Genomic DNA, 19,372 nt, shown 5'->3' with positions numbered 1-19,372 from the left:
TCCCCTGGGAAATGCTAGTCATAGAAATACTTGCTATCAAGAAACCTATTCAAGTCAATGAACTTACTGATGGTTGCAAACCTACTGCCTGCTAAGGTCATGATGCTGGACAAAATGGATTCCTATTTTAATTATCCTTTGAACTGATCATAAAATAAAAGCATTTACAAATATACAGGAAGTTTAAAAGCAGATAGATAGAATTTCTCCTTGCTTTCTTCTACTCTGTCGTGGCTTGCTGCTTATCAGGTCTACGGGAGCAAAGGAGTCTTATTCTTCCTTCATATGCCTCCCCTTTACTCCTTTAATCAGAGTTTGTGTATTACTCTGTCACATCTGCTTGTGGTTACCCACATATATCAGGTGTGGATTTGTTTGCGTGATGGGATAGCAGACTCCTATTGTGGCTTTCCAGTCTTAACCTTGTTACTTACAGGTACAGCAAGTTTAAAAGGATAAATATTAGAATCGTTGCCACAACGTGGCCTCCTCACATCTCATGTCCATTGTCACTGCAGTTGACTTGGATACTGTATTTGCACCGACTGACCTTCTGAAGATAAAAGAGAAGGCTGATATTTTGTTAACTAGTTGGGACAAACATACGGTTAAAAAAAAAAAATAGTAGTAATATATTAGGCACTTTAATTCCTGTTCATATTCCTGTTCCAGCCCAAAATGTCATTAAATTGTGATAGTGATTACACATAATGACTACTTGATACTTTGATTTTGCTCAAAAGATCTCTTTTATCTCATCATTATTTACACTTTAAACTCTGCTTCAGAATCTACATTGCTGTCAATTTATATGATGCAGATACTTAATTAGCACTGATTAGGAGCAGGAGCAGGAGTGTGTGTGGGAGAAGCTATTTTGCCACATACAGTCATTTTATTAAGCCTTAAATATTATGATTTAATGTTACTGATGAATGAAAAGGTGTAGTTGCAGCTTGTTAGGGATAGCTTGGTTGCGCCAATTTGAGTGCTGTCCATGAAGCTGATGGGTGAAAGGTATATGCCGTGGTTGGGAGCTTCCAGGGAAGGTGCTTCCTCACTGCTTTCACTGATTTTGTCCTGATCTGGCATAGGATGTAGGAGCTGCAGCTGTAACATTATAAGAAATATCAGCAACACAGGAAACAATAGTGAAAGACTTGTTGGAAGTAGACTTTTAATAAAAGGTTGAACAGCAGGACCTCTATATTTAACCTTTTCTTGTAGGCTCTTGTATCGTCTGCCCAGCCTCAATAACTGAACTGGAAAAAAAGTGGTGTTGAAAGGAAAGAGTAAGATTTGTGGGAGGAAAGGGAAATCTCTAAAGGTAAGTTGGGGCATGATACAAACCAAAACAGGACAAGGAAACAGATGATTTGAAACCCAAAGATAGGGGGAGTTGACAAGTGTAGAAGAACACATGATTCATGAGACCTTGTCTTGCAGGGCTGAAATCTTGAGGAACAGCCACATTCAATCCTTCAATCTTGGAGAAATGGTGATGAAGTCAAGGTGAAAAATAGTGACCCTAAAAAATTTCCAAATAACCCAAGTGTTTCAAAATGGGCATGTGGGACAAAGCAACTCAATCCCTGAGGAACTGATGCTAGAAAATTAATTTAAAATAATTTTTAAAACTTCTAAAAGGGCCAGACATTAGATGTGTCCTTTCCTGTACACCCCACCTGAATGTGGTTAAGCAGGAGAGTACACAGATGTATTAGAAGCATCCTTCTCAATGTGCGTTGTGTCCCAACAGCCAAGAAAAAAGTTATTAAACCTTACCAAGTGAAATGTCTGTTCACAGTGAAGCAGATCAAAACAGATCTTGAGAAGCCGCTCACCTTATGCATAAAAGATTAGGCGAACCTGATGAAGAAGCAAAGGAAGTATTTAAGGAGGTAAAGCTGTTTCAGAAAAGCCATGTGAATTCTCTGCACTGACCTTCTCCTTGACTTTCTCAGTTATGATACTCCAACCAACAGAGATGTTTTAAGGTTGGGGTTGGCAGTCTCTGGTTGCTCTGTGGTCCCAGATGTTGTGTACAGAAGATCCAAAACTAGACATGTCAGATCTATTCCACATGAGTTACGTGATCTGTCTGCACTGGCAGTTCTCAAGACCTAAACTGCCTGCAAATAGGTCGGTTTCATGGAGCAGTTTTTCAGTCTGTTGCCAGGATAAGTGTGGCAGATTTTGCTGCACAGCTTACCTAGAAAACCCAATCACTCTGTGCACCTTGTGTCTCAAGGGTCATTGCAAGTGGCAGAAATTCTAGAAAGAACTAATCCATTGAATGCCAATGAATTGTTAGCCATGGATGAGATTCCTTCAAGAGTTATAAATGAAAATAGATGTAGAATTATCTGGAGAAATGCTGACTGCTGTAACCTTTTGCTTATATTGACTTAGAATTGCTATTTTTCTTTGGGTACTTAATGTCAGGGGATTTTATTGTTTTAAAGGACTAAGGTAGAGAACTATGAGCTAGCAGGTCTTAAGAAAGTACAAAGTTTTTAGAACACATAGGTAAATGCAATGTACTGGGGAAAGAAGTCTGACACAACCTTAGCAAAGGAAAGCTATGCCTTGCAAATTATTACAATTTATTTTGAGGGAATCGAAGCAGTTGGGCAAGAAGAATGTAGTCAGTATAACATAACCAGATCTTTAAAAAGAGTTCATCAAAGTGTCATATCAAATAGTATGGAAGAAAGATGCCATGGGGTAAGAGGGGCCTCATGTAGATTAATGATAGGCTAGAAAAGAAATAGGAAACAAATAATAGATTTTTATGCTGGAGAGAAAGTACCGTCAGGGACCTGTGCTAGTTTATGGGTTGTTCAACATATACATAAACGAACTGAAGAAGATTATAAATATTAAAGTCTTCTGATGGAATAGTATTCAAGATAGCCCAACTTGCACCTAAGTAGAGCTGAAAAGAGTGAGAAATATAATGCAATAATGGGGAGTAAAATGGCATGGTGGGGAAGAAAATGAGTGCAGAACACACTCAAACAGAAAAGGTAATTCTAGTTAGTTGTGTAATATTGGCTGTAAATTAGCTGTCACCACCAGGAAATGATTGTGACAGACTCTTCCCTAAACATCCTTTATCAGCCGCTGTTGGAGCACGAGGATGGGTATATGGACATTTGGTATAACATCTTGTTCTACTGTTATGCAAAAAATAGTATTGATTACTTTTTTTTTTTTTAAAGAAACTGAAGACTTAAGAATTCTTTTTCCTTTCACTAACATTTATGTAGAACATTGTCATCCTACTGCCAAAAGCGATAACAAAATAAATGAGTCCGTGTAGCTATTCTTAAGGCATGGTCTTTGTAAAGTATTCTGCTCGGCAAGCTGGAAGGGAACAGAGTTGTTTAGACTGAACTTAAAACAATGTAGTGAGAGATACATATTGCTGTTACTTTAGTGGTGTAAGTTTTAAGCAATATTTCACCTGGGTCAGTCCCTCACTGTAGGTCATTGATGCTACTTACTATACCTTTGGATACATTTATCAAAAAGCTTCTGTAGACCAGCTGTTTTAGTGTATATAATTGGAGAAGAGAAATACATATGAAAGCTGAGTCCGCAATGTAAAAATGATAACATTACATAGTGTACTGGTAGATATCTATGAGTTCAGCTATGGTGCATATTACTTTAGCTAATGATGTTATAAAACCTAAGAGATTTGCTGCAAAGAAGGTGCAAGGACTTTTTTTTTCTCATTGCACTTGAGTGAGGAAGTAATATGTTATTACTTACATCTGAAATCACTGTAAAACACAGGAAAGGCCCAAGCACAAATTGTCACTGGTATTTAAGTGTTCAAATTTCACTGAAGTTCAAAGAAAGCTGGGTTTTGCTATTGTTGGGCTTTGAGGCTCATGATTGTTTTGATGTGATACAGAAAGACTGATGGGGGGACTAAAACAGAACCCAGGAATTTCTGAGTCATTGCTCAGCATTTCGTGTTCTTATTTTTCAGGTAAACAAAGAGACCTTCAAGGCAAACTAGTCTTGTATTTTGTCAAGAGTATCTAAAATGTAAATGTGTGTGTTATGCTCATTCTATAGCCATCTTCATAATATTTTCATATATATTTCTATTCCTCAACTGATTAGCATGCTAAACTTGCCATTTCCAAACTCTGAATGTTATCTTGGGAACATTTGGAATGTTAAAATAGTCTCAGAGAACTTATTTTTATATTGGTAGTATCTCTTCTCCATTTTAGATGCTATATAAAAATTGTGATATGTTGTCATTTTAATTTATTTTAGATATATTTAATTTCTTCTCCTTAAAACCTTTCCTCCTCCAGCAAAACCCAACTTCCTGAGATTTTACTTATCATCGACTGAAAGAAATGTAATGGATTGTGTGTATTTTAAAATACTAATATTTCCTGTGCCTGTTCTGTTGTATGAATCATATAGTAAATCCATGGCAAAGAGAATACCAGACTGCAGTTGTTCAATTACTGAGCATTCATAAGTTATAGTTTGGTTTTGTTAAGAAACAAAATTAAATCCTGAAAACTTGTTTCAGATCTTCCCCTTTTTCGTCTCTCTTGCCCCCCTCCCCCCCTCATTGATAGGTAGAGTGAAAATCTACCTATTTTTTTGTTTTTTTGGTGTTTTTGTTATTAAGGTTTCAGTAATTTGTCATAACTCTAATCTTCTATAGCAGTAGCTGTGAATGCCAGTACATTTTGCTTTCTTTTCATTTGCTGAGATCTAAACAAAAATTAGTACATCATAGTGATCTCAGAAGCAGTTTAGGAAAAATGTGAGCAATAACCAAATGCTAATGATATTTCTTTTCTTCATTATGCCTTGTTGTGTTGTTGTATTTGAGCTGCTTAGCACCTACATGAGTACTGGTTTGATTTTGATGCTTGCTAGGGCCAAATTACTTCAGGAACCTTTCAGCAATTTCATTATTAAAATAGTATTATGTACTACTTCTGTTTGCTTTGCAGAAGTGAGACTATCTGCTTAGATCTATTGGTACTGGCTGTGTGTGCTGACCAGAAGTAACTGTTATGTGGTTTTTGTGGGCTTTTTTCCTCCCTCTTTCTCCTCTCTCCCCTTTTTTGGAACTCTGCATTACTTGAGAGCCATCCCTCCAGCAAGACAGGCAGCTGTGCCCTCTTCACTCTGTGTTCCTCTGCTGGCACTGTGTGCAGTGCATGGGGAAGGGCAGCTCTTGTTCTGCAGTTGGGCGGTTGCTGTGACTCAGCCCACACCAGCACCATCTAATATGACAGGCAAACTGTCAGAAAGAATACAATCAAATTGAGAACTTGTCCCCATGGGTGGAAAAATCTAGCACAGTTGCGAAGTAGCATTAGTGCAGCAAAATGCTTAAGATGTGATGCATGTTCTACAATGGTTTGAAAATGTACAGCAGACCAGGGAATCCAAAAGCCAAGTGGCCACAATCTTGAAGAGGTTTCTAATCCAGGCAAGGGTTTGCTCCACAGAGCCATTTCTAGAGCCCAAGGGTTTGCTTCCTTCAGGGTCATTTGAAAGGGTATGTATTGTCTTACCCGTGGCTCAGGATTTTTTTCCATTCCTGCGTTTTCAGATGCCCTGACTTGTTCTGCTTCTGCAGACTTGTGGAACAGGGAATCTTTCTTGGTTAAACCACTTGAAGTTAAGCTTGAAATGAAAGGGAAAGAATCATGGAGGAGAAGTAAGGGGCAGTAAACTTATGCTTCCTGAATGGAAATGCTCTTATACCACAATATTATATGATGTGTGATGCAAATGATGCACCACACAAATATTATATTTTGTCCTTGATGTGCTAGTGGTGATGGTGGTGACTTGGGACCATTAAGACTACAGGTTTTGTTCAACATTTCCTAATTAGGAAATACAGTATAGTTCAGTACTACTAGTCTCTTTAGTAGCATCTGGAAGAACTCTGTTTTTTAGGTGGTGCTGCAGAGGTTGCTCTGCTTATCCTCAGGCTCTGCTTATCCCCATGTCCCTGGTGGGCAGATTTTGTGTTTTGCTTTAGCAGGGACTAACAAGTGAGCAAAATGGTGTCTATGTTGGAAATAGTGTACCATCAAAGCTTTGACCTAATTCTTTCTGCATTTTCTTTTAACGCCAAGGTATTTCGCAATGTTTCTCTGTGACTTCTTACAGTAAAACGTTGTGCTTCATATGCTGATACCTGTCAACATGTGTTTCAAATTCTCATGCTTGTACTTACTGGATGAGCTCACTGATGGTGTCTGGGTAGAAGCTGTGCAGGCTCAGCCAAACCCCAGACCTCCATTCTTATCTGTCTTTCAGGGCAATATTGTTTCTCCCAGTGTTGAGTCCATCCAAGGAAAACATACTTCCCCGCCCCAAGTGACTGAGCGTGGAGGAGGAGTGGGATACAGCTGGGCATCACCCAGAGCTGTCCCTCTGTTCTTCTTTGCTTTCATAGTTTTGGGATAGAGCTTTCTGTGGTACATGTTCAACCCTGTTTTGGATTTACAGAAATTTTAACAGAGTCAGCTTTCAGCTATGATAAAAAAGATTGCTTCCAGGTTGTAGATGCAGGAGTCTGCTGAACCTGTAACCATTACTGCTGAGAGCTCCTGAAGGCTTCTTGAGGGCATGAGAGGAATTAGCAGACTTAGCTTTTGTGGGCCACTTTTGAGGATACTCGGTAATAACTGTGATGTGGAATAACAGAACTGAGAGGTCTGGGTTTACAAATCTCTTGACAATTTGTGGTTTTTTCCTTCTCTAGTTTCCTATAGTTTGGTGGTTGGAAGGCGAGGGCGACTAACTCTGGCAGTAGTGCTCACTCACTCACTGCAAGTGGAGGTCATCCACATAGAATCATAGAACTGTTAAGGCTGGAAAGGACCTCTGAGATCATTGAGCCCAACCTGTTAACCTAACTGCCTGGTCCACCTCTAAACCATGTCCCTAAGCACCACATCCACACGTTTTTTGAATACTTCCAGGGACTGTGATTGTACCACTTCCCTGGGCAGTCTGTTCCAATGCCTAACCACTCTCTCTGTGAAGAAGTTTTTCCTAATATCTAATCTAAATCTCCCCTGGCACAGCTTGAGGCCGTTTCCTCTTGTCCTATCACTTGCTACTTAGAAGAGACCGACCCCCACCTCACTACAACCTCCTTTCAGGTAGTTGTAGAGAGCAATAAGGTCTCCCCTCAGCTTCCTCTTCTCCAAACTAAACAACCCCAGCTCCCTCAGCTGCTCCTCATAAGACTTGTGCTCCAGACCCTTCACCATCTCTGTTGCCCTTCTTTGGACACGCTCCAGCACCTCGATGTCCTTCTTGTAGTGAGGGGCCCAAAACTGAACACAGTACTCGAGGTGTGGCCTCACCAAGGCTGAGTACAGGGGCACTATCACCTCCCTAGTCCTGCTGGCCACGCTATTCTTGATACAAGCCAGGATGCCATTGGCCCTCTTGGCCACCTGAGCATACTGCTGGGTCATGTTTAGGTGGCTGTCAACCAACACCCCCAGGTCCTTTTCAGCCAGGCAGCTCTCCAGCCACTCCTCCCCAAGCCTGTAGCGTTGCATGGGGTTGTTGTGACCCAAGTGCAGGACTCGGCCTTGTTGAACCTCATACAGTTGGCCTTGGCCCATCGATCCAGCCTGTCCAGATCCCTCTGTAGGGCCTTCTTACCTTCAGGCAGATCAACAGTTCCACCCAACTTGGTGTCGTCTGCCTGGCTGTTTTCTGCATCCAGATTAAAGATCTGGCAGGCTCTGGCTTGCGTGAGTATTAGAACATTCATCTGGGATGTGGGAAAGATGACAGACAAGTGACCAGACTGTGGGACTCATAATGTAGCTGACTGCTCTGGTCTAAAATATACCCTCATATAATTTTGTGAAGCATCTTGCCACTTAATTACTTTCATTGAAAATTTTGATCTGTTTTACTTTCATCTTTGTGTGGAAGAGATCTTTTTTGAAATTTTGACTCTCTCCTGCACAGGTCCAATGAGAAGTATGCTAGCCTTTGCTGTTGTTTAGCTATAAAGCTCTGTTGTTCTATTAGGAAATGATGTAGGTGGCCAGCAGGACACTATAAGAAAGCATTAGGTCAGCTGCAGCATTTGCAGACAAGCCCCAGACTGAAAGCTGTTAGATCTCAACCAATGAATCCTTGTAAGTAATAACTATGTTTATGGAAAAAATTATAATTTTGTAAATCAGTCAAAAGAAAGGCTATACAAATATTGATTAATTCAGTTTTTCAGAACTCTGTGACACAGCTAATTATCTTTATTTCTTTTGCTCATAAAATATTTTTGTGAGAAAAAATAAATCCAAGGCTCTTCTCTCATTTCTGTCTCGTTGCTTTTGGTGTTCTTTCAATGTGTCCTTTATGATAGGAATGAGTGGAGTTGAGGTTATGCATTGGCTCTTGCTTCAAGAAGGAAAGATGCACATTTTTTGCCCCCAAGCTGATAATTATTTATTTGTCTTGTTTTTCAGTTTGTCTCTATTTGCTTAAATAAGGGAAAAGAACCTTACCTACACATCTTACCCTGGTAGTTTGTAGCCCAAACTGGAATGCTTATCCCACATGAATATCTGCATTTTCATTCAATCCATTATTTCACATACAATTGAAAGTAAGCATTTAAATCACAGATTATTCTTTTTTAGCTGATTGAAGGCCCCCGTCACTTGGATCTATTGCATTTGCCACTCAGCATTTGTCTGTGCACTCAGGTCTCTACAGTGCACTCCACCAAAACCAACACTTCTTCCCCTTCCAGAGATGCAACTCATTTGTGAGTTCTGCTTCTTTTTATGGTTTCACCTGAGGACCTTTTCTTTTAATTGTGGAAGCCTGCTTTGATTTAATGGAAGTTTCTGTCCTGTGAGAATGATCATGTAACACTGCGTGCCTTTTTCTGTAGTGATCATTTTTTGTAGGCAAAAACAATTACATACTTAATTATCCTCATTAGTGGTTCTGATTTTGAAACTGATTCAAATGCATACCACTTTGGAATAAAAGGTTGAGCACTGGCACATTGAAACAGAGTAGCAATTTGAAAGAGCATAATTTATCTTTTTGTTCCTTTTGGTGGAGATGATGTCATTTTGTACTGTTTAGCCCTGAAATACTGGTTACCATTACACAACAAACTACATGGGAAACAGTTCTGCATTGGGAGATTATATACTGTGGAAAGAACTTTGGCTTTCTGAATGATACCAATTACGCAATCATATACATTAAAACAGTGCAAAAACTAACCAGCTAACCTGTACTTGCTGTAGACTATATTCTTCTTTTGATTTTTTTCCCATTGCTTTGTACTGCAGTAGAAATTCTAACAATTTCCAAGACCGCTTTGACACCAAAGAGTCAAACATCCAAAAAATGCTTTTTACTTCAAATTTTTATTTTACCATACATCAAGCGAAGTGTCTGGGATGACCACTCAAAGTAGGCACCTGCTAGAGTGAAGTTAGTGAATAAATCAATTTCTTTGTACAGGACAATTTTGGAATGTTACATTTTGCAAATTAACACTCTCCTGAGTGTTACCCTCAGGGCCTTTCTTTATACGAGGAAGACATAAATAACAGATAACAGGCGTGTCCCAGGCTTCCTCCAGGCTCTCCATCCCAGCTATATTGCCAACCCTTTCTTGTTCCCTTACAGTCTCCCCTCGGGAGGTGGGAGGAGGAGGAGGAGGTCCAGGGGCAGAGGGAAGGCCTCTGCCTGCAGCTGCCCCTCATCTCCCTATTCCCGCATGCCATCTTCCCCATCGCTTCTCTCCTGGGGCACCCTCTGCTGCCATGCCTGGATGTCAAGTCTGTGAGGAATGCCTGGAAGGGAGCAATTGGGATTCCCTTTGTCATCTGGCTTCATCAGGGTCTCTGATAGCCACCACAAAGAGAAAGCAAGGAGCGTTTTGGTCAAATTCAGAGATTTGGGGTTTTAAAGTGCCACTCTGTTGTGCACTGGGTCTCTGCCCTTTCCCCGCACTGACTGAGGCCCCTGTGGGTGCTGGGGCTCCCTTGAAGCCCAGCAGGTCAGCCTGTCAAGGACAACTAGCAGCTGACCCATGCAAAGCTCATGTTTGGACAAGCTAGCTTTTTCTAATTGAGAAATTGGTGAAAAAGATTCTTCACGCTTTTGCTTGTTCACCATTTAAGAAGCCTCTGTAAGAAGTATCAGAAAAATTTGTTTTGTCAGAGCAATGGGTGCTTCAGCATTTGTTGCTGGAAGATATATTTTGCTGGGGGAAACAAAAAAAGGTTTTTCTGCCCATTGTTCTCATGAACGCCTGTGATCTGACCAGTGCAGCGTTATCTTCCTTTTTGTAGGATACGACAAGTGCAGATAAAAAATTGGGCTTTTTTTTCTGCTTTTCTCATCAGTTTACAAGAAAATAACATTGATCAAGGATATCAAACTGGCTGATAGCAAACAAATGTTTTTTCTTTGACTCCATTGTTGGCTTGGCTTAAAACTTGTGGGTGGTGGTGTTTAATTGGTGCTTTTGTATTTATTTTTACTAGTGTAGTAGTTTAATATACTCACCTCTTTGTTAATTATATTTGTAATCTCAAATCAGTTTGTGCAATTGATTTCATTTTTATTTCCATATTAAAGCTATTTTGTGTTGATTTTTATCATTCTCTCATCATTTTTCTTTAGTATTATTTTTTCTTTTCTTTGTTCTTTTAGTTCCTTTTAGTAAGACTTACTTTGGAGTCTGGTCAGAGCATCTTTATCCAGTGCTGTTTTCCTGTTCCCTGTTCTTGAAGATAGCTATCTTGCCTCCATCTGAAACTTATTCCTTGTGTGAGCTGTGTTTTACCCTCCCTCTCCCCAGATAGTGAGAAATATTCAATCCTTATCGATTTAGAATGGCATATGAAATTCCTGTCTGGAGTCAGAATCAAAGCCAAAACTGTAAAAGGGCATTCATTTTACCCTTACTCTAATAAAATTTATAATATTTATCAACATTACATGTTAGTCATTAGATAAAACCCCTAGAGGGAGACATGATCACAGATGGATTATTGTAATGCCTCATCATTCTGATCTTTTCACAATAGCTGAAGTAATTTCTCTAGGTCACTTTGCATAGCCTGTTACTTGATAATTGAGTAGTGATAACAACATTATTGTTTGTAGGTGTTTAATCAGTTTTTTCTTCTTTTAAAATAAGGGCCTCTTTTTTAACTTGACAAGGGGAGATGTATTGGAGGAAAGGAGAAAAGGCCTATCTAGCCTGTTGTTTGTTTGTTTGTTTGTTTTTTTAAATCTCAGTCATGGTGATGCATTATGGAATCTTGGGGAAAAAAAAAATCATCCTAAATAGTGACATAGCTCACTAGCATTGCACCCTACCACCCACCCAGACTGTCTTTCTCTGACTGTGTTCTGCACCGAGTAATCTGCATATTTGTGATTGCATTTGTAATGCTTCTACTACTGGTTTGAAAGGCAGAGCAATGCACTCTGAAATGTTTCATTTATCAGTTCTCTGTGTGTGTTTATGCAAAAAAAGATTATCCTAGCATACTGTATTGTTTGGATGTCAACAGCGTAATTAACCTGTAGTATGATCCTGTTAATTCAGTTTCCTTAAACATAATTTGTTTAGATGTCTTCAACTATTTTCTTACAAATGTTTTGGGGGGTTTTCTTGATTGCTTTTTACATGAATTTCACTAAATTGTCTTACAAAATATTTGTTTTTTACCTTACAGTGAATAATCAATATTTTATTTTCCTCTGGTAGTGAGGATTTCAATATTTTTCACTGACCATGTGGAAAATGGGGCTTAAATTATGTTCTTTAAATTTCTCAGTAGTATTGTTATATTTGGGTCCCAAAATTTCACAGAGAAGTTCAACCTCTAAAAAGCAAATGCATATTTTAGTAATGCCAAGTGGAGTATTCTCCTGTAGGTGTGCATACTTTTTTCTTAGCTTTAAATAAAAGAAGATGCAAAGGCATTCAAAGAAAGGATAAACTCTACCTAATAGCCATATGCTTTTAAGGGTTATGATCAAGATGACATTTTCTTGCCTGCTTCCTACTCTGATTTCAGGCCAGTGAAAAAGGATCTGTCTCACTGATCTGGTACCAGATCTCTCATGAGATATGGGATCCTGAAGAGTTCCTTTAAAAATCCCTCCTTGAGTGTTAGGATCCTTCTGACTTCCACCAGTTCTGTCAGCTTTTTCTTTCTTTGCCTTTGATTTTGGCAGATAATCTCACTTTTCTGCCTCTCTTCCACAACCAACCCCCCGCCCCATCCTCTTTTGGGAGTGAAGGGGAACACCTTTGTCTTTTTTTGCTGTGATTCTACTATTGCTTTTTATGTGCCACCTCCCCCACCAAAACAAAACCAAAACCACAAAAAAAAGCCTTGTTTTTAAATTTTCTGAAACCTCGAGATGTATTGTGGAATTGCTGGTGTGAGGACTGGCAAAAGATGTGATGCTTTTAAGCTAATGCATGTGCCAGACAGACTGGACTCAGTAGAAGGACCTGTAACTGCAGAAAACAAACATCCAGTCAGAAGCTAAAAATATTAGGGCAGCCGTGCTAGCCTTCTCCAGATAACTGAGGTCTTCAAGAAAGACGGAGAGTTGTCCTAATCTCTCTCTAACTGGGAGAGATGAAGGACCAAGTGAAATGAGTGATTTGTCCCTTCAAAGTGGGGTCTAAACTGCCTTTAGGCTCTGTTTGTTGTCCTACATTAGCTATACAGGAGGCTCAAAAAAGCTGTTCTCCTAACCTAGGCACAATGCTTGGGGTCTCTCAGGAAAAGGCATCTTCCAGAAGGCACACAAGCTGTTGATATTTTTTTGTTTTTCTTAAGCTTTGATTGGAACTTGATGTGTTGATGAGACTACCTGGGTTCCTAGTCACTTAACTGCTCAAGGGACTGTGTCTCATCCTGCTTTGCACCTGTTTTATGTGGCTGAGAAGATGCCTGTAGAAAGTTTTCCCAACTGTCAGCTTTTGTTGGGAGTGTGTTGTTCTATCATGGTACAAAGCAGTCCCAGGCATCTACGATTCCAAGGGCAGATTGCAAGAGTCAGCACCAGGAAGGAGCTTTCTGAAAAAGGGGTGTTCTTGGATCACTTATTTCTGACAGAGGCAAAGTTTACACTTTATTCTATACTGTCCTTTTTTAATGTTTTTATTATACTCCTTGGGTTTGCTTCTAGGTTTCTTGTGTTTATGTTGCTGGTATTTAACAGTGAGAAATTCTTAAATTTTAAGATGACACCTCATACGACCTACTAAATCTAAAGAAAAGACTTGATTGTTGCCCAGTTCATCAATCACAATGTCACTGAGGAGAAAAGGAGAGGAAATATTAACATCCAGGGCTTTGGCAAACCTGATGTTCCACTGTAAGACAGTTAAGGCTGTTGCTATAAACCTGCTTTAGTGCATGAGAGTCAGCTGCTTAATTACATAATTTATCTTTTCTACTTTTATTTTTATTTTATCTAAATAATCTCAGTGGTCTCTTTGCTCCAGACTTTCACTTTGATTCATACCTTTTATTTTGTCTATATAAATATTTCATGCTGGATTTGATTAATAAAAGGTATAAGAAATAATTTTCCTTTTGTTTTGAAATTGTTATTCATTTCAGACCAAACTTTGCCTTGCATAAGTATTACAGGAATAGTATTTAGCCTTTGAAAAAGTCAGGGAAAGTAATTTAAATATAAGTATCAATTAATTGTTCAGAGACATTTTATTAATATTTTTGAATATGTTGAGTTGTCTGTTGCCCAAAGGTATTTCAGTTCTTTCAAGAACTGAAGAGAAAACTGGGGCTTTAAGTGGTTAATTGCAGAATATGGAAAGAGAGCTTCCGAAGAATGAGGCACAAAAAGCTAGCTTCAAAAATCACAAATGTGTTATTTAAACTTACTAAAACTTGAACAAGAACATGATGAAAAGGAAACACACAACACCAAGCCTCTGCATTGCATTCTAGCACTGAGTTGAACAGATATAATTTTTTTTTTTTTTGTTACATGCAAACTCCGTTAAAGTTTTCACTTTTGATGTCATTACAGTAAAGGTTCTTAAAGGTGAAGCAGTCTGAAGGGGGACACGGAGAACGGTGGAGGAAGGGGAGGATCTCCCTTGGACAGATAGTTTCACAGTTTGCTTTTGCATGTCTTCTTTCATCTCTTTGTTGCAGCTGATGCTGATCCCTCCAGGACATGAGATCCTACACAAAGCAAGCCCAAGCCTGGTCCAGTATGGTAGTTCAAATGTAGCATCTTCTCTCTTATGTCTTAGTGATACCTCCTTCTGCCCATTAAAAATGAGGATTGTGAAGCACCAGCTTCAGCCTCTTTTGTCTTGTGTAACATACAATGAAGCCTTGACAAATGACACCCTTATAGGCAGAAATATCAAAAGTGTTTTTTGCTAGGCCCTTATAGAAGACCTTCAAGTGCACAGTGTGTATATAAGTAGGAGCTGCAGTGCCCTGGAGACCTGGAGGAAGGAGTAACATGCCAGAAGAGAGTAAAGGTCACCTCTGTACAAACCACAAAAGCGAGTCCAGTCTTAGCTATGCCAATAGGTACAGGTATAGCAAATGCAAAGCCTAGCCTATACCTTTATACCTATTTCTGTCCGGTCTGGTTACATTGACCCAGACTGGCTATACAGTGCTCGGTCTCACTTTCTGTTTCTGAGTGTGATCGACCTGCATTCCCACCAACCAGCTTGTTGTGAGATAAGCCAGTTTACTTGACAGGAGATTTCTCAAGTGCTAGAAGAAATTTTGTATCTGGCTGACATATTCAGCACTTTCCTAGGCACAACGTGGCAGAGCTGTCTCCTCTGAAAAGCAGGAGAAATTTCCTTGACTATTATACTTTGTCAGTTCCCCTTATCACTTCAAGTAGTTGAGCCTAAGGAATTTTGACTAAACTTGCAAAAAGTGTATCCTTCCTTCCTTCTCATTCTTGTTGTGTGAGTAAAATAATGGTATCTATTTAACCTGAGATTCGAAGTATCTCTTGTCCTGTGTCTCTTGATCTGATAAACTGTTTATGTGCTCCTTTAACCACACAGTTAAGGGCATAGGTCTTTGCCTCACTGCCCTCAAGTGTTTGTCACCTCGTCGTTTCAGTTGGGGCATGCACTGAGTGCTGCTGAGGTGCAGGCTTCCTCCTGTTTCCCTCAAGTATTATTGGTTTCAGTAATAAATAAACCTTATTCAGGAGGAATCTTTGACTTTCCTTCCCTTGGACTGCTAACTGATGTCATCTCTTTGAAAATGCATCTATCCAGGCCAGGTGTAGTCAGACTCAACTGCAAGCCATTTCAGTTCTGGCTTAGAGGTGTTGTAGAGGTCCCTTCCTGCAGAGCAGGCTGTGGGAGCAGGTTTGTGCCTGTTTGCTTGGACCCTCACAATTTGAGCCATTGTTCTGCAGGCAAAATACTTCAGAAGTCTTGTTTCCAGAATAGTGTTTAGGCAGTTGGTAGAACCTGTCTGATTTTTTTTTTTTTCCCTCCCTTCTATTCTTACCTTTTTTTTTGGTAGTTCAGGTATTTCTCTTCACTGTTTTATATCTATAACTTTCATCAACTTTCCCTACCGCTTTCCCTTGCAACTTTTAGTATGAGCTTGCTTCTGCTTACTGTAAAATATGGTATTTAGTTGGGTCATATTTTACCATTAAGTAACATATAATTACATATCGTCTTTGACTTGTCTCAGTTTCAATTAGGTTTTGATATATCACTTGTTCTGTTATTCAGCTAATCGCTTTCTTCCTATGGAACATTGCAGAGAAATATCTTTTTAATAAAAGATTCTGAAATCCCATTTTTGTTGTTGAATGTATCCAAGTAGCTTACACATTTTTTTCCACCACAAAACGCATCTGGATTGTCAGCATTGTGTATATGTGTGTGTATTATAGCACTGCAATTATTTTCCAGGGATCTTAGTGTGTTTGTGTCTGCCATTAAGATGAATGCGTACCAGATGCTGTTTCAAAATGAAGCACTATTGTATAGGCTGATGGATGGAAAGTTTGTCAAAAGTAGTGAAAGCTTCTACAGGGGATACAAAGCAGCTGGAAAAATTCATTGTTATGTGCTGCTAGTATGAGTCTCTAGTTCAGCTGTGCTGCATTTTGATTAGAAAGTTAGATTCTATGGAAGTGTCAAACATAGTTTCTGATATTCTCTATTTTTATGGCATTTGCAATTTGGTATTCACCCCTTTATTCTCGGTCAGCAAACCTACTGTTTTCACGTGAATGTCTGTTAAGAAGCAGCATAGCATAATAAAAGTTGGCAAATGTGAACTGTATTTATTATTTCTATGTGAATGTCTTGTTGGTCGATGGAAATTAAAATGCCCTGTTGATTGTTTCACTTGTATCTGTAGAGAATAGCTTGTACAGCAGATGAACAATGCCAAATTTTTTTTTTTTTAGTTCTCTATTATGTTACCAACAATACTGTTATCTGCTTCAAAGTACGCCTATAATTAGAAATGTGATTATGTAAAAGTGGCACCATCTTATTCAGCCCTGCTTCTTCCTGTGCTTAGTCCTATTATGCTTATTTTTGCTTTCCAGATACCCAAGTTTCTCCTAGGGCTGTGCCAGCTAGGAAAAAATTATTTCTTGCAAGGGACTTTATTTTGTACTAACACCTGTGTCATCTATATGCAGGGACTTGTTAGCTCCAATGCTTGAAAATTCTTCTGTTTGAATCTCCAAGTGCCTTTCATCCTGCTCTGCAATGCCTATTTATCTGGCTGCCTCCTGCATGCCAGACATCTTTCCGTATTGCTTTAGGAGGGTCTCTCTTAATTCTTTCTTTCTAGGGATTCCCAGAGCCAGCTCCACTCTCTTTTGATGTGGTCTCTCCCCATGGTCAATACTAAGATGATATTTAGAAGATAATATCTTCCCACCTTATATCTCCTCAAGATGTCAAAAGAGAAGGAAAAAATAGTCCATTTTGTGCTCTGAGCTACCATAAGACTAAGTGGCAGAGATGGACAAGGCACTTCATGACTTAGCATTGGGATTGCAAGTTATTTCTGCAGGACAATAGCATCCATCTTGTGCAAATGAAGGCTAACCTTGAAATCTGTCTCATGGATGCTCACTTGGGCCTGATGCACTATGGTCACCTTTTCAAAAACTTTGTCCTTACCAGACTTGCTTTAGAAAATTATGTCAGAATCTACTCCATTCAAGATATAGCGAAATATGCAAGTTTCTGTGTTTGTGTCAAGTAAAACTGGCAAGTTTTTTACGAGTGAGCCGTATATGCAAATTTACAGCAGAGTAGTGGTATGGTATTGGTAATATCTCCTACTGTTTACTGGAAAACAAAAATCATGCCTTATGCTGATATGCTCTCAGAGGGTTAGGAAGGTACTTTGGATGAAATGTTGAGGAACCTTCAAGCCACCTGGAACCTTCAAGCCCTCCGGGTAATAGCTGAGCAGCCTATGGCAGAAATGCTCATAAGAATGAGGGCTTATCTTGTGCTCTGAACAATATAAACTTTTTTCATTGTTACTGAATCTGCGGTTTAAGGTTGGGAGGGGGACTATAGTCACATGGATGGCAGAACCAAGATTACCACAAGCATGCTTTGTACCTAGGTTTATAGGTCTTTGTTAGAAAGACCTGACCAAATTATATAATGTATTTATTAAGTTGTATCTGTATTAACTATAGCTATGTATTATTATTATTAAGGAATTTTGGGGATTTTTTTCATTGTTTACTCAGTTCTTTTTATTACTTTATAAATCATTTTGCCATGGAAAGACTGTAAAAATAAATTTATAAATGCTAACAGAAACTGACTGTGTTCCAGGCAGAAATTTAGTTGCTAGAAATTTCATGGAAATAGATTACTGCTGGATTTTTGCTGGCCTTACAAAGAATGATGCACTAACAAATGCAAAAGCGATCAGATCTGTTTCATTTTACACTACAAAGAAAGGGATTTCCCATTTTACTTTTGGATGTAAACCACTTAGTGTGTTTAATCTGGTGATATTCTCTTCTAAAATGAGAAACTTGAGGATCCAGATGTTCCGATTACCTTCCTTAGGCATTGCATTCGATTTTGTGGCAAGTAACAGTCAAATTATTTTGTATGTAGCTGAGATTTCTTAGGTTTTCAAGGTCTGTTCTTTTTCTTTTTTTGTCTTTCAGTTTTCAGTGAAGATCTACATGCCAGTCTATATTTTGTCAATGCATCTCTGCAAGAGGTAGTGTTTGCTAGCACCACAGGGACATTGGTACCCTGTCCAGCAGCAGGGATCCCCCCTGTGACGCTCAGATGGTACCTAGCAACGGGCGAGGAGATCTACGATGTCCCAGGGATCCGCCACGTCCACCCCAACGGCACTCTCCAAATTTTCCCCTTCCCTCCTTCAAGCTTTAATAACTTAATCCATGATAACACTTACTATTGCACAGCTGAAAATCCTTCAGGGAAAATCAGAAGTCAGGATGTTCACATTAAGGCTGGTAAGTACACTCTTTTATTGGGTTCAAATGGGCTTGAAGAGGGAGGAAACTTGGGTGTTTCAGACAAAGAGTAGCAGCAGCTGTGAATCAAAGGAGATCAGCCACAAGTGTAACCTCTAACTCTTCACAGTCTGAAGTAAAATAGTGGATTCTTCCCTCTCCTCACTGATTTGATTTATTTTGGTGGTGAAAAGTTAGTTTTCCAAAGATCATAATCAGTTGAGCTTCTGCACAAGTATAAGGAGAAATGAACTGATAATTAAATCATTTATCAGACCATGCTTACTCATTAAAGAGCTGTGAGAGAAAAAGATGTAGTCTCTGGATTTTGTATAGGGGCTGGAAGAAAAGAGGAATGCTTACCTAATGACATCCCTTCTCATTTGCTTGTATTCAGTTGTGCTTTATTTTGAGAAAGAAACTTGTGTCCTGTGTAACGATTCAGCAACTGATGTTGGTCCATAGGCAGCACTTTCTGTTTAAGATAAAAGATGCAAATGAGCATAATGGTTTTGTGTCTATTTTCTATACTGACTGTGTGCAGACTGGGTCAGCCAGCGAAGAATTAGAGTGGGATCAAAATCAAGCCTTTTGTTACAACACATAAACAGGATTGCATAGTTTTTGAAGGTTTTGTCTACCCACTTCAGTTAATTAAAATATTCAAACAAACAAACAAAAGCTATTCTGGGAGCTGACCCTTGGCTAATGCAAATCCTCATAACTTCTTTGTTGTTGTTGGAGCTATGCTAGTCTTTTCTCAGAAGAGAAGTATCTTTCCTTTGGAGATGTGCCTTCACAGGAGCTA

The 19,372-nt window shown here is 39.2% G+C and overlaps 1 protein-coding gene across 1 annotated transcript in view; it reads left to right on the top strand.

The window, feature by feature from the left end:
• The window catches only part of DSCAM (DS cell adhesion molecule), a 476,303-nt gene that overhangs the window by 55,620 nt on the left and 401,311 nt on the right, over nt 1-19,372 (top strand). Inside the window, exon 2 of the mRNA XM_087758597.1 lies at nt 18,247-18,564. Within this exon, the coding sequence (XP_087614723.1) occupies nt 18,247-18,564 (318 nt within the window). The remainder of the gene's footprint in view (nt 1-18,246; nt 18,565-19,372) is intronic.

Source organism: Nipponia nippon, unplaced genomic scaffold, assembly GCF_047370975.1.
Source record: "Nipponia nippon isolate SJK-2023a ecotype South Korea unplaced genomic scaffold, ASM4737097v1 scaffold_2, whole genome shotgun sequence".
Lineage (NCBI taxonomy): Eukaryota > Metazoa > Chordata > Aves > Pelecaniformes > Threskiornithidae > Nipponia > Nipponia nippon.
The sequence above is the reverse complement of the archived record's forward strand: the minus strand, read 5'-3'. Positions and strand labels throughout refer to the sequence as shown.